The sequence below is a fragment of the Talpa europaea genome (genome assembly GCF_964194135.1).
Source record: "Talpa europaea genome assembly, chromosome: 1".
Taxonomy (NCBI): Eukaryota; Metazoa; Chordata; class Mammalia; order Eulipotyphla; family Talpidae; genus Talpa; species Talpa europaea.
In genome coordinates, this window is record NC_140073.1 from 6,020,522 (window position 1) to 6,042,170 (window position 21,649).

The following is a 21,649-nucleotide window of genomic DNA, read 5'->3' on the forward strand; positions in this document are numbered from 1 at the left end:
AATACGCGGGGGGAGGGGAGACTCGGGGTCAAGGAGCAAACCCGGCACAAGATGGCGGCGGTGGCGGTGGCGGTAGCGGCAGTGTCGGCGCGTAGGAGGCGGTGAGGAGCCCGGAACTCAGGGGCGCGCCTGAACACCCCCGACCCCCCCAAAGCCCATATATCTCCTCCTTGTGTGTCCGCCTGAGACTGGCCACCGCCGGCCTCGTGAGAACCCTTTGTTTCTCTGGAGGCGGCCTCCTCGCGGTACATCCGCGCGGTATTGGGGGCCCTTGCTTCTGGGGGCTCTGGCCTATCGGTTCAAAAAGGCCTCAGTCATGTGCTCTTCTTGGCCTTGCCCGCTCTCAGCCTCCGCCCTCCCTGGTACTTCGCGGCGGTTAACGCTGCTGCCTCCTTCCTGCAGTGCACGGGGCCATGGGGGCGGGGGACGGGACGCGGCCCGGCCTCTGGGAACGCGGCCCGCTGCCCCTCGACCGAGCGGGGAACGCCTACTCCCACTACTCTTAATTCCCCTTATCCCGCGGAGCCACGGACCCTGCCCTGCCCTTGTCTTTCACGTGGCTACCAGCCCAGGCTTGTTCGGTGTTCACGGTGGCTGGGCACGACTGGGGCAGAATCCACTAAGTCCACAGTCTGCCCGGATGATGTTGCTCAAGCACAACATGTAATCGAATGGTTTGGTCTGCGCTCTCGAGTTTGTCTTATATAAAGGTTCGAAACAATCACCAGCGGCAGAAATCATTTACCAGCACCTAACGGACATACTGGGGTGGAGAGGCATGTACTGTTAGCAGCGGTGAAAGAAACATGCATCTTAAACTCAACTCTGAAGCAATAAATGGGTGCACTTCCCCTCTGCTCATTCTTTGGCTTGTGACCACTTATCATTCAGGGCCATTCAAGGCATCTCTGACTTCTGAGAACCTTCCAGGAGTCCATATCTGAAAGATCTTACAGAAATCCTTTTCTCATTGGAATCTCTTCAAACCCGTTTTATAGATTGTGCAAATAGGACTCCGAAGGGTTTAACTCACTGTATCTCTGATTATTGTGACTTTGGGCAGGTAGACATGGGGTCAGTGGCTCAGGGTGCCTGCTGCAGTCACTCAGGACCTGGACCCATGCCTTGCTGTTGAGTTTTCTGGTAGCATTTCTTCTGGTTTTCCTTCTACTTGTGCTTGGCCTGTTAATTCACAGTGTCTTTTTTCTTCATCTTTCTGTCTGACCTGGCTTGCATTGCATATTCTTCTGGAACTGAAAAGCTTACTCAGTTCTGTGATCTCCTTCCTGGTGATTCTTTAACTTTGAAGTAGATACTGAGGTTAATGCTGGACACCATAGTAGTAAGTTCTTTTCTTTAGTTATCCTAGTAGCACGTTGCAAAGTCTTATTGCTTAGAAGCAGCCTGTGTTTTTTGTTTGTTTCTACCCTGACTTTCTTTAAGTATTTTCCTGGACCACTTACATCAGTCATGGAGAACATGTTTAAAATGCTGATTCCTGGGGCCTGGGACTTTTCATTTAGTAATCATTACAGGTGATTTGTTTTTTAAGGATTTTTTTTTTTATTTATTTCTGCATCAAGAACTGGGTTCTAGGCTAGAGGTGTTGGGTGAGAGGATTCACCAGAGACAGAGTGGGGAGCAGAACATACGGATAACCTGAAGTACAGTGCTAAGGGGAGCAGCGGGTGAGACAGGAGAGGTCTGCTGTGCCATTTGTGGGTTAGCTACCTGGCTGGGGATCAAACTCAGGCCTTAGCAGTAATAGTGCTGAGACTTAACCCCCAGGCCAACAGGGAGGCCCCTGGAGTAACTTTGAGGTAATGGTCCTCTCAATAAGACAGGCCTGTGGGTGATTAGTGTGCTGTGTGGTGAAATACATGAGTCCCAGAGTTAGGCAGAGCTGAGTTCAGTCCTACTTTCACCCTTACTAGCTGTCCAGTCTTGGATGAATCATTGAACCTCTTATGCCTTAATTTTCCCTTCTGGGAAAAACCCTAATCCTGCATTCACTCCCCACGCCCCCAGGGAAAAAAAAAAAAGAAAAGAAAGGGAGTGCCCATAAAGAGGCAGTGACCATAAAGAAGTGATTTTGAATCTTGGTTGTTAATTAGTGTTGTTGAGGCTACTTTTTAAAAACTTTGATCCCACTTCAAGCCAGTTAAATCAGAATCTTAGGCATTGATGCTTTTGAAAATTGCAGACATAGTTGAAAACTAGGGCTATAGAGCAGTTAGCCAGAGTTCTGTGGATATATTGGGACTCATTACACATTGGCTATTATTCTTTTCAGGCATAGGAGGTGATGGTGGTGACTTAATTTGAAGGTACAGGAGTGGAAATCAGAGAAGGGTGCCTAGGATGTGAGGCATGTTAGGACCCTGGAAACTGTGACCAGCCTGCTAGTGGAGGGTTGTAGCTCCACCCAGGGTCTTGTCCAAGGAAAGGCAGGACTGTTACCCATATGGGCACCACCACTTCCCCAGGGACTGGCTTTTACTGTTCCTCTCCTCTTGAGAGACTGATGTAATCAGAGTCAATACCAGGGTCTCTCGGGGCCCAAGATCCTTTGTCTGCTTCTTCTGCCTTTTAAAGGGAAGGTCTGACTGCTCCTTAGGTATTGCTCTATTTATTTATTTAAAGAGTTATTTATTTATTTATACAAGCACTGGGTACAGTCAGAAGCGCGGGAGGGTTAGAGAATTCACCAGAGTCAGAGCAGAGAGCAGAGCAGGCAGACTGATGAAGTACACTGCTGAGGGGAGCAGCAGGCGGCAGGAGAGGTCTGTGCGCCATGTGGGACCCTCACCCTGTGGCCGGGGATGGAACCGGCGCTGCAGAGGCTGTGGGCAGCTTGGCAACCCAGCATTCAACTGCTGGCACCACCGGGGAGGCCCAGCTCTTTTTTTTTTTTTTTTTTTTAAAGATTTTATTTATTTATGCTTACAAGAGTTGGAGTGCAAGCCAGAAATGGGTTGGGCGGGGGCAGGGAGAGGATTCACATGAGAGAGTGAGGAGCAGAGCAGGCAGATACACTGAAATGCACTTCTGAGGGGAGCAGCAGGCGAGACAGGAGAGGTCTGCTGCGCCATATGAGTTGCTCCCTGGCTGGCCAGGGATTGAACCAGTGCTGCAGTAGCTGCAGATTGCTTCATAGTGCTGACAATTAACCCCTGCACCACCAGGGAGGCCCAGGTCTGGCTCTTAACCCCATGTCAACTCTGCCTTCTTTCTCCCCTCTTCCTGAACAGTCTTGGAGAGTTGTGGCAAGAAGAGGCCTTTACAGAGGCGGGGCCCTTTCTGACCTGATTGTTGCTGATTGTTCTCTCTATCCTTTTTCTTCTTAGGTCTTGGAGAGGTTTGGTGCTGGCTTATTTAGCCCTTTTCATGGGAGCTGCCCTTGCTGTCGATAGAAGCAACTTCAAGACCTGTGAAGAGAGCTCCTTCTGCAAGTATGCTATTTCTGGGAGAGTGGGACAAAAAGTAGGGTAATGTAGCAGGTGGGGTAGTCCTGGGACATTGCAAGTGAGCGAGGGATATTGGGGTGCTCTCCCAGCTTTTAACTTTCATTTGGCAGGCGGCAGCGAAACATACGACCTGGCCTTTCTCCATACCGAGCCTTGCTGGACACTTTGCAGCTTGCTCCTGATGGCCTCACAGTGCACATAATCAACGATGTCACCAAGGTCAGGGGAGAAGAGGAGTTTTGGGGGGGCAGGGAAATAACTAAGGTAATTTGGCAAGGGGGGCCCTATAGCCAAAGTACTGTCCCATCCTAATCTTGGAACTTTTACTTTATGAGGAATTCAGATCGCAGGTCCCTCAGGCAAGGAGCTAGGAGGAGGAGGAGATCCCTTGGAGGAAATGGGTTTGGAGGAGAACATTCCATGGTATAGCTCTCTCCTCTCTCCAGATCCAAACCTCTGCTCTTACAGGTGTTACTGGTACTGGAGCTCCAGGGGCTTCAAAAGAACATGACACGGATCAGAATTGATGAACTGGAGCCTCGGCGGCCCCGATACCGTGTGCCAGATGTGTTGGTAGCTGAACCCCCCACTGCTCGGTAGGTTCTTCCTAAGAAACATCTGTCTCCATGACTCTTCTCCTTCCTCATGAGCCTTCATGTGCAGCTGCCTTTTCCACTTGAGAATTACAGCACGTTGCCTTTCTTGGCCTTTCCTTATCTCTTCTTCTTTTTCATTTATTTTCTCTTTCATTTTCATTTATTTATTTACTTATTCATTCAGCAAACAGATACTGCTTCCTCTTCTGTGCTAGGCTGGGCTGGGTGCTGGCTGTCCAAGAGAGACTAGATAATAAGGCACAGATCTTGCCCCTCCAGGATGCAGTGTCTTCTTCCTCCCTCCCCTCTCCCTTACTTTCTATCAAATATTCAGGCTCGGGTGCTCAGATTCCTGGGTCGTTATGCATGTCATCATTGTTCTATACTCTGTGTACTTAATTTAGACAATAATATAATAAGCCCTCTATCCTGTAAACCTTTTGCCCAACCCAAACATTTACCTCTCAGTATCTGGTACCCCCGACTTTACCAGAGATGATCGTTATTCCAAAGTTTTTGTCATTCTCCTGTTTTTGTTGTTAAACTGCATCTTGTGTATATGTGTATAAGCACATATGTATCTACTTGGATATATGTGTCTTAGTGACTATCTTCTGAGATTTCCTTTCTGTCTGTGACTTGAACTATGTTGCATGTATCTCTGGTAATCTGTTTTTGCTGCTCAATAATACTATGGTCAATTTGTCTGTTTCTGCACCATTACCCCATAGCCTGCAGCTCTTAACAGGTCCTCCTACTTTTGAAATGTAGCTGCTCTTGGCCCTTTGCACTTCCTTTTATCTCTTTCGCTTTGTTTCCTAGGCTTTCTGTCTCTGGCCGTGATGACAACAGTGTGGAGCTAACTGTGGCCGAGGGACCCTATAAAATCATCTTGACAGCGCGGCCATTCCGCCTGGATCTGCTGGAGGACCGCAGCCTTCTGCTCAGTGTCAATGCCCGAGGACTTTTGCATTTTGAGCATCAGCGAGCTCCCAGGGCCTCGTGAGTACAGAGTTTGGCACTAAAGGGGACCTAGTGTGAAAAAGCCTAGGGGTGTTGTGGGGTCTTGCACTCGGTCCCTGGGAGGAGACAGGGTGGCAGGACAGCCAGGTTGGGACTGGGGGCTGGGAAAATCTGTCAGGGAGGAAAGCGGATCTGGGTTGCAATTGTCTCCATTTCTTGTGCAGCCTAGGAGGCAGTCACTTTTGTCTCTGAGCTGTATTCTGGGCACCTCCTCCTGGAGGCCTGCCAGGTCTGCCTTTACCTCTTCCCCTCCTCGTGCCATCACATTTCCCAGATTTATTTTCTTTCTGGTTTTTTTTTTTTTTTTTTTTTGGTTTGTTTGTTTGGTTTTGGTTTGTTTTTTGGTTTTGTTTTGTTTTATTCTTTTTCCCCTCCCCCCCACCTCTGGAAGTTTGTCGACTGAAACTCACTTTTATGTTTCTGTTTTTGTGTTGGTTTTGTGCCTCCTTTCCCCCTGCCCTTCCCATTTCCTGCCCCAGTTTCTCGGATAAAGTTAGTCTCACGCTCGGTAGCATGTGGGATAAGATCAAGAACCTTTTCTCTAGGTAAATCCATGGCCACTGGTACTGTATCTGTTCCTCTTCCCTTACCCGCCCTTTATTCTAGCCTCCAGGGAAAGGTGCCCTAGACCCTTCCATGCTCTGCCCGCCACTCCTCTGTGTATCCGATCCCCACTGCCCTGACTGGGAGCCCCCTGGGAGAAGGAAAATGAAATGTCAGAAGTCCTTAAGGCATGTGGGGAGCTTCTTGCTTTGACAAAGTAATGGGGAGATGCTGCCTATTTCTGGGGCTCCTGGCTCCAGCCGAGGCACACGCTGCTCTGGGCAAAGCCGCAGAACCTTTTATTTGAGTCCCTGCACATATCTGTAGAGACTTAGACTGTTATGGCCGACTTGCCTTTGTAAAACCCTTGTGTTGGGCCAAGAGTTTGGGGCCTAGTGAGAGCAGTTTGGGCCTGAGTCTCAGGGGAAGCAGCAGAGCCAGGACTGGCATTCTGATCTGGGCCTTGAACCTGCCTCTCTCTTCTGGAGCACTGGCAGAGGCTGGTGGTTTGGGCCGGTGTGTGGAAGACACCTCCTGGTGGTATTTACTCCTCATTTCTCTCACACCCTATGCACACGTATGTGCTCACCAGGGGTCCCTCTCCAATCTTTAACATTCAGTCCCTTCCTCCGATGCCTTCATTCCTTTGGACCCTTGGCTCTCTATTCCCTCACCCCTCCTTCCACTAGCCCCTCGTCCCTGCCCCCTCTGGATTGGAGCAGACAGCTCTCCTACCTTCCAGGCAAGGATCAAAAGACCCAGCTGAGGGCGATGGGGCCCAGCCCGAGGAATCACCTGGGGATGGTGACAAGGCAAGTCGGTGGGGGGTGGTTGAGCACAGGGCTGGCTGGGAGGTTGGAGGGGAAAGGCCCACTAGATACTTGAGTTTTGTCTTTCCATCAGGGATGGGATTTAGGAAAGAAGTGGGGAGGAGAGAGAGAACTGGTATGTGATTGGGTAGTGGTCTGCTTTCCTCCTCACAGCCAGAGGAGACCCAGGAGAAGGCAGAGAAAGATGAACCAGGAGCCTGGGAGGAGACATTCAAAACTCACTCGGACAGCAAACCCTATGGTGAGGGACTGCGAGAGTCTTGGGGGTGAGGGCGCAGGCCCATGCCAAGCAGAAGCTCTGGAGCTCATGGTTTGCTCTCCTTCCAGGCCCCATGTCTGTTGGTCTGGACTTCTCCCTGCCAGGCATGGAGCATGTGTATGGGATTCCTGAGCATGCAGACAGCCTGAGGCTGAAGGTCACTGAGTGAGTCTCCTGGCATCAGGTTATGGGGGGAGGGCCGGGTAGAAAGTCAGGATGGTGGGAATGTGTGCGTGCAGGCTGGGTAGTTGAGATTGGCAAGCTTCACCTCCTGTGCCTGCGTCACCTTTGGGATCCGGAGATTCTTCCTTGAGAAAGGGCAGAGTGCCAGTTCTTAACCCTCACCTGTGTTTGTGAGGTGGAGGTTGTGTGTGCCACAACCTGAGCCGGTCTGTTTGTCTCTCTGCAGAGGAGGGGATCCATATCGCCTCTATAATTTGGATGTGTTCCAGTACGAGCTGTATAACTTCATGGCCCTGTACGGATCTGTGCCTGTGCTCCTGGCACACAGTGCTCATCGGGACCTGGGCATATTCTGGCTCAATGCCGCAGAGACCTGGGTGGACATATCCTCCAACACTGCGGGGAAGGTGAGGGAATGAGGGAGTGAGTCTTCTGGCCTCCACCGAAGTAGGTGCGCTCCGGCATTAGCTTTCAGAGGCTGGTGGGAAAACTTATTTGGGTTCCTGTTCAGGGCTTGGGTTTAACAAGGGGAGGTAGACCGGTGACACAGGGACTGCGAGAGTCTTGAGGGTGAGGGCACAGGCCCATGCCAGGCAGAAGCTCTGGACGTGCTCGTGGAGGGCAGCGTTGTCCTTTCTGATGCATTGTCAGACCTTTTGAGTCCACTCATTGTATGCTAGGCGCTTTTCTAGGTGCTGGGGGTATATTGCTCAATTGCTCATTGAGCAATATATCTCACTCTCAGGGAGGAAGATAGATGTTAACCAGGTAACAGAGAAGGAAGATGAGCTCAGTGGTGATGAGTGTTAGGAAATGTAGTGAGGATGGGCCGGTGCTACCTAGCTTGAGTGGCCCAGGAAGGCATCACTCAGGAGAGGATATTTAACCTCAGCCCAGAGGGACTAATGAGACAGCCCTGGAGGACTCTGAGTACCGCTGCTTTGCCTTCGGGTTGGGGACTGTGAGGGCGGGTGTTGGATCTCTCTCTGCTCCCCTCTGCAGACCCTCTTTGGGAAGATGCTAGACTACCTGCAGGGCTCTGGTGAGACCCCACAAACAGATGTTCGCTGGATGTCGGAGAGTGGCATCATTGACGTCTTCCTGCTGCTTGGGCCTTCCGCCTTCGATGTCTTCCGCCAGTACGCTAGTCTCACAGGTATGCCACCCCACGCTATCATTCGCTGGCTTCGTTTTGGCTCTTGTCTTTTTTTTTTTAAATATTTATTTCGCATACAAGATAATGGGGTATAGGGGAGGGGTGGGTGAGAGGATTCACCAGAGACAACGGGGGAGCACAGTAGGCTGGTCTAATGAAATACACTGCTGAGGGGAGCAGCGGGCAAGACAGGAGAGGTCTGCTGCGCCATGTGGGTCACCACCCTGGCCGGGATTGAACTCAAGCCATTGCAGTGATAGTGCTGAGACTTAACCCCTAGGCCACCAGGGAGGCCCAGCTCTTGTCTTCTTGAGAGGAGTACTGCATTTTCAGAACTCTGTGCCCCAGCCTGTTTCCTAGCCCTGTACTATTTAGCCACCCCCTGCTTTACAAGTCTCCCTCAATTTGTGGGTGTCATTGACCCCAGGTTGGGCCTGACCCTATTGTGACCCGTCCCTCGATGAACCTGCAGGGACCCAGGCATTGCCCCCGCTCTTCTCCCTCGGCTACCACCAGAGCCGCTGGAACTACCGGGATGAGGCTGATGTGCTGGAAGTCAGTCAGGGCTTCGATGACCACAACCTGCCCTGTGATGTCATCTGGCTGGACATTGAGCATGCAGACGGCAAGCGTTATTTCACCTGGGACCCCAGCCGTTTCCCCCAACCCCTCACCATGCTTGAGCACTTGGCTTCCAAGAGGCGGAAGGTAAGAGGATGGCAGCCCTGGTGGGCCTCCTTGGGTTAGTAACCCTGGAGAGTTCTGACCACTCATGTTCCTTGTCCCCAGCTGGTGGCCATTGTGGACCCCCACATCAAGGTGGACTCTGGTTACCGTGTGCATGAAGAATTGCGGAAGGAGGGTCTGTATGTTAAAACTCGTGATGGCTCTGACTACGAGGGCTGGTGCTGGCCAGGTAGGTTGGGCCAGAATTGAGGCGGAGGTGCTTGGGCCACCGACTATTCCTTGGGATTGCCCCTTGCGGGTTAACAACCATTCTCCACTTTTAGGTGCAGCTAGTTACCCTGACTTCACCAATCCCAGGATGCGGGCTTGGTGGGCTAACATGTTCAACTTTGACAATTATGAGGTACGGCAGGACCCTCCCTGATTGCCTCCGAGTCAGCCATTCTGCTGGTCGGCTTTGGGTGGCTGTTTATATTGCTATCAGGGTCTTGTCTTGGGAGGACCCTAAAAAATGCTTTCTGGGACCCTAGGAGCTCTCTGCTCTGACTCTGTCCTTTTCCTCCCTCTGCTCCATTTTCTTCCTTGTGTTCTCAGGGCTCCAATTCTAACCTCTATGTCTGGAATGACATGAATGAACCGTCAGTGTTCAATGGTCCAGAGGTCACCATGCTCAAGGATGCCCAGCACTACGGTGGCTGGGAGCACCGAGATGTGCATAACATCTATGGCCTCTATGTGGTAAGGGGCTAAGAGAGTGAGGGCCAGGGAACAGGTGACACATGATAGCTGTCTTTTGTTCCTCACTGTCCCTCCTCTCCTCTCTCTCCACCCAGCACATGGCGACTGCTGACGGGCTGGTGCTGCGCTCTGGGGGCATAGAACGCCCATTTGTCCTGAGCAGGGCTTTCTTTGCTGGTTCCCAGCGCTACGGTAAGATTGTGAGGAGAGCCATGAACTAGGGCCTTGTTCTTGGAGAAGTCTGTCTATGCTGTGAGCTCTGGGGGCCACCCACTGCTTCCTCACAGCTGTGCTTGTTAAGGGGAGCTACAGGGGTGGGGATGCAGACCCCATTCAGGCCCTTGTGAACGCTGCCACCTTCGGCAGCACCCTGGGGTCCCCAGTGCAGATGCAGATGTGCTTGGCTGGAGTGGTCAGCTGTGTGAAAGCTGAGCCCTTTGACTATCCACAAGCACCATCCCTCTGTCCTCAGGAGCCGTGTGGACTGGGGACAACACTGCCGAGTGGGAACATCTGAAGATCTCCATCCCTATGTGCCTCAGCCTGGGGCTAGTGGGACTGTCCTTCTGCGGGGGTGAGACGGGGACATTTGGGCTCTTGGTTTGGTGGGAGAGGGCAAGGCAACAATCACATCACCTGAGTCCAGACTGAGGCCTTGGGCAGCTTCTTAGACTGCAGCTCTCCTGCACCCTTTTGTCCAACCTGCTTCCTCCCTCCTCTCTCCCAGCGGATGTGGGCGGCTTCTTCAAAAATCCAGAGCCAGAGCTGCTTGTGCGCTGGTACCAGATGGGTGCCTACCAGCCATTCTTCCGGGCACATGCCCACTTGGACACAGGGCGGCGAGAGCCGTGGCTGCTACCTTCTCAGTACCATGACATGGTCCGAGATGCCTTGGGCCACCGATATTCCTTGCTGCCCTACTGGTACACCCTCTTCTACCAGGCCCATCGTGAGGGGATTCCTGTCATGAGGTAAGGCAGTCTGTTGGCGTCTGTCGAGTGGCTGAGGTGGGGGCTGGGAACAGTGGAAACTACACTCCCTTGTGCAGGGAACTTCACTCACCAGGAACTTGTAATCAAGAGAAGTGTGATTTGAAGGTTAAGGGTAAGAAAAAACTAATGAACAAAGAGCGGTAAACATTACTGGGGGCTGCTGACATAGTAGCCATCCGTCCCAGTCCCCAAAACCTAAAGCAAGTGGGACAAGTGTCCTGACCTTGTGGAACTTAAAACTTTTGGAAGGATGATGATATAAGTAAGAAAATTGCCAACAGTGACGAGCTCTTTGGGAGGAAAAGCCAGCATGGGGTAATGGAATTACCTTTACCGTTGTTCCACAAACAGTGCTTTTGAGAGGAGGCTGTGTGAGATGACTGACAAGAGAGATGGGCGTGTGATGACAGTTCTCAGTTGAGACTGCAAGTACAAAATTCCAAATGAGTTTGTTTCAGGAATAGAAGAAAAATAGAAGGGAGAAGGAATCAGAGAGAGTGGCAGGAGATGAGGTGGGAGAGGAAAGTGCCTCACCCTGAAGGCCTTTCAGCCCAGAATAACTGCAGCCACCTCTGCAGGCTGTCTCAAGGACTGTTGTGCAGAACAGCTTCAAGAGGAGTGGGAAGGAGGCAGGGACCTGGGTTAGGAAATTCACTGACTGGACCAAGGTTAAGGGTGTGCACTGAGGCCTGAAGCTGTGCAGTCTGGCTGCCCGCTTCTGGCTCCTTCCCCCAGATGGTTCTTTTTTTTTATGCATACAAGAACTGGGGTACAGGCTAGAGGTTCAGGGAGTGAGAGGATTCACTAGAGACAGAGAGGGGAGCAGAACCAAAAAACAGAAATACACCACTGAGGGGAGCAGCGGGCGAGACAGGAGAGGTCTGCTGTGCCATGTGGGTAGCTCCCCGGCCAGCCAGGGGTCAAACTCATGCTACAGAGGCTGTGGATAGCTTCACAGTGCTGTGCTTAACCCCTTGCGCCACCAGGGAGGCCCTCCCTCTCATCGTTCTTATCACCAGTTCCCAGGATGGTATCTTTGACTTATGCCAACACTTCACATATCTCCTTGTCCTGATTCCTTCCTAGGCCCCTTTGGGTGCATTATCCACAGGATGTGACCACCTTCAGTATAGATGATCAGTTCCTGCTTGGTAAGAAATAGGGGGGCCTGTTGGTGGGTTGGGATGGGACTGAGAAGTAAGCATTTGTGGGAGATTTGTCTGTGGATGCCCAGGGCTGGAGAACTGAGCGAGACTGGTGATGCAAGGGGGCCGGTGCTTTGGTGCTTCCTGTCTGGGAACCGTTCCCCTCAGTTTAGAGTTGATTCTGGTGTGTTTTAGGGGATGCATTGCTGGTTCACCCTGTATCAGACCCTGGGGCTCATGGCGTGCAGGTCTATCTGCCTGGCCAAGGGGAGGTGAGTTAAGAAAGGGCATAGAGGGGAAGATGGTGGAGGCCAAATGGAGCAACTACCCTGGGGCCTTGTGCATCGAACCACCAAGAATTTATCTTCTCTGCTGCCCACAGGTGTGGTATGACACTCAGAGCTACCAGAAGCATCATGGTCCCCAGACCCTGTACCTGCCCGTGACCCTAAGCAGTGTGAGTGTCCTGCCCAGCTGCTAGCTCCATCCTACCTGTTTCCAGAAATGGGGAGAATATGCTTTGGGGTCTAGTGCCTAAGGGGCACTACTTAGTGGAAAAGAGAAAAGATGCTGCAGGGTCCAGGGCTGAACAGTGGGGCAGCTTCATCCCAGCACTGCTCTCCTCCAGATCCCTGTGTTCCAGCGCGGAGGGACAGTTGTGCCCCGGTGGATGCGAGTGCGGCGTTCCTCAGAGTGCATGAAGGATGACCCCATCACACTTTTCGTTGCTCTCAGCCCCCAGGTGGGTGCATAGGCAGGTGCCACCTCCTCCGTGTGCCTGCCTGCCTCGGATTCAGTCCCCGGGGGGTGCACCCCTCCTGCGCTCCTAACGCAGGCTCTCATCTGCCCCGCTTCCTGCTCAGGGGACAGCGCAAGGAGAGCTCTTTCTAGATGACGGGCACACGTTCAACTATCAGAATCGCCATGAGTTCCTGCTGCGTCGATTCTCCTTCTCTGGCAACACCCTTGTCTCCAGGTAATGAGGGTCCCGTGCTTCTTGGGCCGCCTCTGAGACGCTGACTACTCACTGGCTCTCTTCGTCTCCTCCTCCCTTCTATTCTGACATCCTCCTCTTTGATGTGCATCCCTGTTTGCTCCCTCCAGCTCAGCCGATCCCAAAGGCCGCTTTGAGACACCCATCTGGATTGAGCGGGTGGTGATCATAGGGGCTGGGAAGCCTGCAGCCGTGGTACTCCAGACGGAAGGTGAGTGATCTGGCACCAGGTGGGAGAGGGGAAGCCGCCCTGGGGCTGGATGCCTGGCCTGTGCCTGACAGTGCAGCTTGCTTTTTCCTCCCCCAGGATCTCCTGAAAGCCGCCTGTCCTTCCAGCACGACCCTGAGACCTCTGTGTTGATTCTCCGCAAGCCTGGCGTCAATGTGGCATCTGACTGGAGTATTCACCTGCGATAACGCAAAGGATGTTGGGGAGGGCTGCAGGAATGATGAGAGTTGTTCTTCCTTTGCCTTGGAATGTGACCCTCCCCAGACTCCACCTTTTCTTATCCTAAGACCCAGACTCTATCACCCTCTGGGCAAAATGAGAGGGTTGTCCTTGGGCTCTGAATTACTCTTGTGATCTCTTGACCTCTCCCGCCCCCTTGGCACCAAGTCTTTCCCTTCATGCCCCAGTACTGTTGCTCTAACTGGAGCACATTCACCTGTGAAGACGTGGGGACCACAAGACCCTTGCTTTCCCTTTTTTGGGGGGCCCTGAATCTCCTCTGGACCCTGTCCATTCAGATCTCTGTATTGAAGCCATTTCTTGGAAGATGAGGGCAGTGAGCTTTAGGGCTCCTTTCCTGGTTCCCTTGCCCTCCCCACCAAATTGTTTTCCCTCCTGGTGGTTCTCTGTCACTCCTCCCCTGTTTCTGCCCCATTGATAAGGGTTGAATGGGTCAAAGGAGGTTGCTGGAGAACTTCTGGTCCCCCCTCCCTAACCTTTCCTCTCCTCTCCTCTCCCCATTCCTTCTAGAGCTGCTGCAGTTCTGACAGGGGCATGTCTGCCTCCCCTGTCCTTTAGGGAAAAGAAGTTTCCATTCCTCCTGTGAGGGAATGGACACTAAACTTCTTTGGATCCCTTTTTGTCCCCTTGAGGGGCATTCAAGATGGAGAAATCAGTTGTGGTTTCATCTAATCACGTCACCTGTATTTATTGCTGGGAGAAGGCTAAGGGTGGGGGGAGATGATCATGTATACCCAGGGTTGGTCTGAATCCCTGGGTGGGGGTGGGGGGAGAACTAACTAGGGATGAGGGGAATATTTGTGGGAATTTTTTTACTTCCTCTTGGCCCCCAGCTGTGACAGGTTTTGATAAAAGGAGAAAAAAATAAAGAGATAAACCATAAATAACTCAGGTGTCTGGATTCTAGTTCTGGCCTCAGCCATAAACCCTAGAAGCCTGCAGGCCTCCTATTTTCATTTAGCTTCAGCATAAGGCTCTTTGGTTCAGCAAAATGAGTGAATACAAGCCTGCAGCTCGCTAGATGCCAGTTTTTTCATAGCCCAGCCCAGCAAGCTCATCAGATTTTAATAAGGCCTACTTGGAGGAGTGGCCGCCAGAGCTGATAGGGTCTCTCTAGTATTGAAATAGGAGGGTCAGATGCTGTCACACTGAAGGCAAACGGCATTTTAAAGTCGCCATCGTTTTGATAAGAGGAAATAGATTTTCTTTCGTAGACCACGTGTATTACAGATTATAAGAAACTTAGGAAATGATGGCTCAGGAGTGTCGGCGGGGAGGTAGGAGAGGTGTTCATAGAATTGCTCAGCTCAGCAAATATTTCCAGTTAGTTTCCTGGGAGAAAGCTCACTGCCTGCTGTCTCCACCCCCAGCCTTGTCATCTTTTTAAGAAATTGCAAGGCCGCAACTACATAACTTTTGTCAACATAGTTACCTATAAAATGGAGGTAATAAATACCATGTATCGCAGAGGATTACCGTGAGAATTAGAGAAGGCAGCCTGCTCGGGTCCGGCACGTGGAAAGCCCTCGATTTCATTCATTCGCGCGGCGAGTGCGCTGCGCTGCGCCTGCTGGAGGGATGAACGCCGGAAATCGGCACAGGGGCTGGAGATCCCAAGCGATTCCGAGTTCAAAGGGAGGCGCTCCAGGGCGCACCCACGTGCTCCCACCAGGGCTCCCGACTGCGGGCCACGCCACCTTGAAACGCGGACGTGACGTCACCACTCCCGTGGTGCCCAGGTCTGGGCGGTGGGACCGGAAGTCAACTGAGGCGGGGCTGCGGGCTGACCGGAAGTGGGCCCGGCGGGCGCCTGCGGGCCGGGCTCAGCCGGCGACGAGCAGCCGGAGGCAGGTGGGGCCGCGGCAGGGGCGGGGCCTGCGGGGGGCGGGCCTAGGGTCCCCGCCGGACCCTGCCAGCCCTGCGCCGGCGGCGGCGCGGCCATGAAGCTGAAGCTGAAGAATGTGTTTCTCGCCTACTTCCTGGTATCGATCGCCGGCCTCTTCTACGCGCTGGTCCAGCTCGGTGAGCGGGGCGGGGCGGGGGTGCAGCGGGCGCCGTGCCCCGCGCCCTGGGGTGAGCCCCGGCGCAGACACCATCCATCCGGCTCCGCGCTCCCGACAGCCCACTGCGGCCGCCGGGCGCACCCCCACTCTCGAGCACCCCGCGGTTTCCCGCCGCACCTCGGATGACATCCAGATTCCTTTCCAGAGCCTGCAGGGCCCCGCACCCGCGCGAGCCTGCCGGCGCCTTCCCCTCGCGCTCGCGCTGCTCGGGCCAGACCGGCTTCGTGACAGTTTCTCGAAAACCCGCTCATTGCTCAAGCGCTTTACCTGCTCCCCTCCTGCAGTGCTTTGCTCGGCTCGTCCGCACTGCTGCTTTCTTACCCTTCAGCTCATTCCACCGCCTCCGAGAGGCCTTCCTGACCACCTTAGCCAAAGTAGCTCATTCTCTGGAATCTTGTGTTTCCCGCATGTCCTTTATTGCAATTTGTGATGATTTCATTTCTGTGGCTTTGCTTAGTGTCTGCCTCCTCCAGAAAATTGAAAGCTCCTTGAAAGCAAGGGACTTTGACTCTTTTGTTCCCTGCTGTATCCCCAGCACCTAAGTCAGTGCCTCCCAGAAGGAGTATTCAATAAATATCCAGTGTTGGAATCAATGAATTTAATGAGTCTTTAGTCACAGGACTGCCTCTTATACAGGGATTTAGGGCCACTGCTTGATCCTCAGGTATTTGAGAGACTGTCCTGTTTGAGGTGCTCCTCCTGTTCTTTATGGCTCCAGAAAGCAGAACTAGAACCAGCAGGTAGAAAGGATAGAGGCAGATAATCAGCTCAGTGTCCAAAGCAAAACGGAAACAGAGGAATTGTATTAAAGATGGTGAGGGGCTGCTAATGGAGGCAGTGAGTTCCCCCTGCCACCAAAGGTGTACCGAGGCTGTTAGAAGTTGTAAAGAGACTCCTGCATTGGCTCGGAATTGAATGAGAAGGTTATGGCCTTTTTGGATGCTGAACATGCTCTGGTTCTCTGCCCCCATTCCTGCCTCCCGGGACCAGGCCAGCCGTGTGACTGCCTCCCTCCCCTCCGGGCAGCAGCTGAGCAGCTTCGGCAGAAGGATCTGAGGATCACCCAGCTGCAAGCCGATCTCCGCCGCCCACCCCCTGTCCCTGCCCAGCCCCCTGAACCTGAGGCCCTGCCTACTATCTATGTTGTTACCCCCACCTATGCCAGGTATGGCTCAGGTGCAGCTAAGAGGCCTGCATGGACCAAGAGGTCGGGGTTGAAGAGGAGTTGGGGGGGGTGGTTGGCTCTGCACCAGGGGATGTGCCTCAAACTAGAGCATGCAAAAGACAGGATAAATGAGCCGCAATGTTACGCAAAGCTTTGCAGGAAATTGGTTGTTTCTATTAAAATGGCCAGGGGTGTGCTATGAAGTAAAATATAAAATTCATGTGAAATTTTAAGTTTCAGAGAGATTTTGAGCTTGCCAATGAGTTCACTTTTTCTCATTAAGGATCCTTTGGGGTGAGTTGAGAAGAACCCTTACGTAAATTGAAGTGCAAAAAGGCTTCACCCTAGAAATAGTGACTTTACCTATGACTTTACTGCCTGTGTGCTCTCTACCAAGCACTGTGCTAAGTGCTTTACTTTTAAAAATAAAAATGTAGTTTTATTACTGATATAAACCAATTGAGGAACTTGGTCTTGGCTCGGTGGCCAAGAGGGCCTGTTGACATGCCTCCCTAGAATATGATTGCTGACCCACCTAGGCACAGGCAACTCTAGAACCTCTAGGGGTTCCGCCCAGGAACAGGCAACTCCTCTCTACTAGGGAGGAATGAGCCAAGGGGCTCCTCTGAATTCCTCTAGGTGGAAACCTAAGTGTACCAGGAAAAGAACCTGGTCCTACTGGTATTTTGGGAAGTCATCATATTTGACCTTTTCACAACCTTGTAAAGTGTGCTTAATCCCATGGTATAGCCAAGGAGACTTGGGGAGGTTGAGTCATGTCCCCCGGATGTCTCACCCGATAAGTCACAGAAATTGCTTTCAAACTCAGATCTGCCTGATTCCAAAGCCTGGGCCCTCAACTAATAGTCTGGCACAGCCAGAGCCCTGGGGTTGACATGGGTGACAGATACGGACTGGAAGAACAGGGCAGGTGATCATCAAATGTTGACAGGCAAGAGAAGGAATCTGGGTTTCGGTGGGAAAAGGCCACAGGGGATGCTAGAAGTGGACCCGGAGAAGCTATGTACCTACTGCGGTGAGCCAACTGTGCCCACCTCTTGCCCTCCTGTTGCCTCTCTCCCTGGCAGGCTGGTGCAGAAGGCGGAGCTGGTGCGCTTGTCCCAGACCCTGAGCCTCGTGCCTCGGCTGCACTGGTTGCTGGTGGAGGACGCCGAGGGCCCCACCCCATTGGTCTCTGGGCTGCTAGCCTCCTCAGGCCTCCTGTTCACACACTTGACAGTCCTCACCCCCAAGGCCCAGCGGCTCCGGGAGGGTGAGCCAGGCTGGGTTCATCCCCGTGGTGTAGAGCAGCGGAACAGGGCCCTGGACTGGCTCCGGAGTGGAGGGGGTGCTGTGGGGGGAGAGAAGGACCCACCTCCGCCAGGGACCCGAGGAGTCGTGTACTTTGCTGACGATGACAACACCTACAGTCGGGAACTCTTTGAGGAGGTGAGCACTGGGACGGGGTGTGGAAAGAAGCTGAGTGGGGCCAGCTTCCTGTTGCCTTTGTTATCAGGATTGCTCTAGGCTGCTGCTGAGTGAGGACGGGTAGAGCAGGGAGGCCACAGCAGAGTGACCTTTCTGCCCTTTGCATTCCCCTGAGTAACTGGGCCGACCCAGTCATGGTTCTTCTCTCCTGACCCGTTAGATGCGCTGGACCCGTGGCGTCTCTGTGTGGCCCGTGGGGCTAGTGGGCGGCCTGCGATTTGAGGGCCCTCGGGTACAGGATGGCCGGGTTGTGGGCTTCCACACGGCATGGGAGCCCAACAGGCCCTTCCCAGTGGATATGGCGGGGTTTGCTGTTGCCCTGCGCTTGCTGTTGGCTAAACCCAATGCCCAGTTTGATGCTACTGCTCCCCGGGGCCACCTGGAGAGCAGTCTCCTGAGCCACCTCGTGGATCCCAAGGACCTGGAGCCTCGGGCTGCCAACTGCACTCGGGTAAGGGGATGGAGGTGGGCAGAGAACCCTGGTTCTGGGGTATACAGGTGATGGGAGAAGTGGAGTGAGGCTGAGGGAGGACTGAAGGGTGGTGCTTGAACCTGGAGGGACCCTCCCGAGCTCGAGTCAATGTTGCTTACTCTACTGAAGGGGAAGCTGGGAGGCAGGGAAGGAAAGTGGTCTCTGTCTCCCAGAGTCCTGGAGTGAAGAGGTAAGGCCCCATTTTAGAAACACTGGAAACTGCCCCTCACATCGTGCAGCCAACTCTGTGTGTGGAGGGGCTGGAGAATCCCTTCAACACTCAGGGCCCCGGAGCCCTGGCCATGGCCTGGCCCCCCTGACTGTAGCCCTCCTGGGACAGGTTCTGGTGTGGCATACAAGGACAGAGAAGCCCAAGATGAAGCAGGAGGAGCAGCTGCAGCGGCAGGGCCGAGGCTCAGACCCAGCCGTTGAGGTGTGATGGCGGCCCCAACCCTCCCACCATTTCATCAGGCACCGACCTTGTGGGACTGGGCTCCTGGCCGGCCCAGGGTGTGGTTTCCACAGGCTGATCCCTCAGAGCCAGGCTGGCCCCTCTGCCCCTTCAGCCCCAGGGAGAGGCCAGCTGCTTCTCCCCTCCCCCAGCCCGCCATGTGGCACTGCCCACGGGCTGGGGACAAGCGGCCCTTGTATTAAACCAGATCTCCCTGTCTGGGGCGGAGCAGGACATACGGACTCAGGAGGGAGGGCGGCTGTGTGACTGGGTAACTTATTGGGGTCGGCATGCACTGGGGGGCTGGAGGAGCTGGGCTGGACCCTCCCAACCTGAGCATGCTGACCCCCCCCCCTTACCTCCAGAATAAAATATCTCAACCTGGGGGAGCCTCTGTCCCGTTCAATTGGCAGATCTGTTGCTTGCCTTCTGGTTCTTAGTAGGGTCAAGACCTTGGAGTCCCGGCTTCTCTGTCAGACAGAACTCAGGGCCCCGCCCCCTCGGAGAGCAAGCCTCTTGGCTTCTGTCCAGAGCTTTACTGAGCCGGCACCCGAAGCAGTCTCCAGTCCTTCCACATCACTTTCCTGTCACCCTGCTTTTCCTGTCTCTGGTTGCTTCTGGCTGCAGGGGTTAGATCCTCAGACACTAGGTTTTCTCTTCTACCCCATCGAGCTTGCTTAACCCCACGAATTCCAGGCACCCAGTCCCCAACCTAGAGCCTTGGCAAGGAGTTCTGAGATGAGGTTTCTAGTGTTGTCCCTCCCCGCCCCCTACCTCCACTAGGTCTCAGGTAAACTCTCCTTAGGACTTGCCTCTTCCTCTGGGGCCTCCTCAGGTGCTGGCCTGTGGGCAGCCCCTCCTGCCAGCCATGCTGCCCTCAGCTTGTCTCTCAGCCCACCAGGAAGGAGATAGCCCTGGGCCTCTCCCTCCCCATCGAAGACTCTCCCGAGCCCCTCCAGTGCCATGTGTAGGTAGCACAGGCCCAGGGGCACTAGAGTCTATGGGAAAGCAGGGGCAAAAAGGTCAGTGAGGGTCAGCAGTTCCAAAGTACCCCGGGGGGTGGGAACAGCAAGGACCCAGATGAGGGCGGGCAGACACTTTGCTGACTCACCTGCAGCAGGAAGGTGACAGCCAATGTGCTGCCCAGCGCATTCACCAACCCCTGCAGGTGCCTTCACAGCACCCCGTGGCACCCTTGGGCCCAGAGGTTTAGTAGGTTGGGTGGTTGGGGATCGAAGAGGGGGTGGGTGTGGAGGTCTGAAAGCTGGTTCTGCAGGCAAGGCAGGGCTAGTGGGGGTTGCAGCAGGAGAATGGGACACCATCGATTAGAGAGAGGCCTTCCAGGTTGCTCTGCATCCGGCTGCAGAGGGAGGGGCCGGGGTGTCTGTCTGGAGAGAGGCTGCAGGACACCGGCTGAGAAGAGAGAAGGGGCAAGACATTTACTGACTGCTTGACTACATTCCAGGCGTGGGTCTTCCATTTGTCTTCACAACTCTGCCATGTACATACTGTTACCACCTCTACTCACCAAGGACACTACCTGGAGAGGTCCAGTACCTGCCTTGATCACAAAGCTAATAAATGGCACAACTGTGACCAGTGCTCTCAGTCACTGTGCCTTGTTTATTGCTTATGGGGCAAGGTGGGGTATCAAGGGAGAAGGAGCAGGGGTGGGGGGGCAAAGCAGATCACTCACTTGACAACATCCTGGTCATTGGGATCCAGGTAATGGCTGCTGACCCACTGGACCCCAAACCAACCCTGGTACCCATGGTGCCCACAGCAATGGTGCCACAGCTGTAGCTCATCCAACAGCCGTTTGGCGTGCCAGTGTCCGGGCATCTCTGTGTCCTTCTAGTGAGCCAAGGCAATGCCCAGGCCCTCTAGGCCAGCATCCAGACTTCCAGGTAAAACCAGGGCTAGCCCCAGGGCGAGGACAGGAACCCTACGCCCCCGGCAGTGCCAGCCAACAGTGATGGGCCAGAACCCCTTGCCAGGAAGGGTACTGAGCTGCACCCAGACTGGCCCTGCTGGTTCCCACACCCACCAGACCTGTGCCCAGAGCCACTGCACCAGCTGCCAGGGCAACTGGGGCAGGGTATCGAAGGCACAGGAGGGAGCCAAGAATTTGCCAAGGTGACACAGCTGGGCCAGGAGGTGCCCACTACCGAGAAGTGTGAGGCCTCCAGCCAGCACCAGCAGCCAAGAGAAGAACCAGAGCCTCTGTGCCAGAGCCATGCGGGGCTGGAGCCATCTCGCATCTCTGCCCAGGGGAGTGCAGAGCTGTGGGGTCGGTGTTGGGTGTCAGCCAGGGCAGGATGATGAGTTAGCCCAACCCGGCTGGAGCTGGGCTGATGCCACTCTGACCCCAGTACCCTGGGAATCTGCCCACCCCAGCCTTAATAACCCGCTCCCCCGTCTCCTGCCAGACCCAATTCGCGCCGCCGTGGCCCGGCTCGGTAGGAAGAGTCCCGCCCCCGGGCCGAGGGCCCATCCCGTGACCCCGCCCCGGCCCCTCGCGGAAGTGGGGCGGGCTGGCCGGCTCTGCTCCGAGGGGCCAGGGTCTGGGGCGCGGGACGTCGGGGTCAGGGCTCCCTCCCGGGTCCCTGGGGACCTCGGGGGCGGAGATCCGGAAGGGCCTGAGGGGCGGAGGCCGGGAGGGGCCTGGGGTCAGCGGGGTGGCCCCGCCCCCGTGCCGAGCCGCGAGGCCCGGACAGGGAGGGGTTACCAGGCGGCCCGGCCCCCCACCCCGGCCCTGCCCCCCTCCCGCGCTTCCTGGCGGCTCCGCGTCCGGCGCCTGTTTGTGCAGCGGCGCTGGGGCCCGGGACGGTCCCGCCACCGCACCCCCGGGAGCCGAGAGCGGCCCCGGGAGACTCCGAGGCCCCCGCGGGCCCCGGAGTCTGCGGCCCCCGCCCCACAGCGCCCCCT

At 54.6% G+C, this 21,649-nt stretch overlaps 3 protein-coding genes across 6 annotated transcripts; 2 read left to right on the forward strand and 1 right to left on the reverse strand.

Annotated features, from left to right (window-relative positions):
* Positions 1 to 3,959: 3,959 nt before the first annotated feature.
* On the forward strand, positions 3,960 to 13,030 carry GANAB (glucosidase II alpha subunit; the record flags this gene model as incomplete). 4 transcript variants are annotated; one of them, XM_084231542.1, is made up of 22 exons in its annotated part: positions 3,960 to 4,063; positions 4,886 to 5,065; positions 5,566 to 5,631; positions 6,372 to 6,456; positions 6,628 to 6,700; positions 6,787 to 6,883; positions 7,128 to 7,308; positions 7,904 to 8,057; positions 8,530 to 8,765; positions 8,847 to 8,973; positions 9,068 to 9,147; positions 9,339 to 9,482; positions 9,578 to 9,674; positions 9,955 to 10,056; positions 10,210 to 10,453; positions 11,561 to 11,625; positions 11,815 to 11,891; positions 12,002 to 12,076; positions 12,248 to 12,361; positions 12,483 to 12,595; positions 12,724 to 12,824; positions 12,921 to 13,030. In XM_084231542.1, exons 1-22 carry the CDS (start codon positions 3,975 to 3,977, stop codon positions 13,028 to 13,030), a joined length of 2,610 nt encoding a protein of 869 aa, XP_084087668.1. In that variant the 5' UTR covers positions 3,960 to 3,974. The 4 variants fall into 4 exon arrangements, with proteins under 4 accessions (XP_084087668.1, XP_084087666.1, XP_084087665.1 ...); XM_084231540.1 differs by having other exon boundaries at positions 6,372 to 6,445; positions 6,617 to 6,700; XM_084231539.1 differs by having other exon boundaries at positions 6,372 to 6,441; positions 6,613 to 6,700.
* Positions 13,031 to 15,022: 1,992 nt separating this feature from the next.
* Positions 15,023 to 18,709, forward strand: B3GAT3 (beta-1,3-glucuronyltransferase 3; the record flags this gene model as incomplete). Its single annotated transcript, XM_084249275.1, has 5 exons — positions 15,023 to 15,104; positions 16,136 to 16,310; positions 17,399 to 17,759; positions 17,959 to 18,249; positions 18,611 to 18,709. 5 exons carry the CDS (start codon positions 15,023 to 15,025, stop codon positions 18,707 to 18,709), a joined length of 1,008 nt encoding a protein of 335 aa, XP_084105401.1.
* A 791-nt stretch (positions 18,710 to 19,500) lies between these two features.
* On the reverse strand, positions 19,501 to 21,249 carry ROM1 (retinal outer segment membrane protein 1; the record flags this gene model as incomplete). Its single annotated transcript, XM_084253908.1, is given in 9 exon segments — positions 19,501 to 19,719; positions 19,833 to 19,895; positions 19,899 to 20,011; positions 20,014 to 20,081; positions 20,418 to 20,575; positions 20,579 to 20,658; positions 20,661 to 20,705; positions 20,708 to 20,809; positions 20,812 to 21,249. Coding segments are annotated over 9 exon segments (996 nt in total). The 5' UTR covers positions 20,960 to 21,249.
* Positions 21,250 to 21,649: the final 400 nt, after the last annotated feature.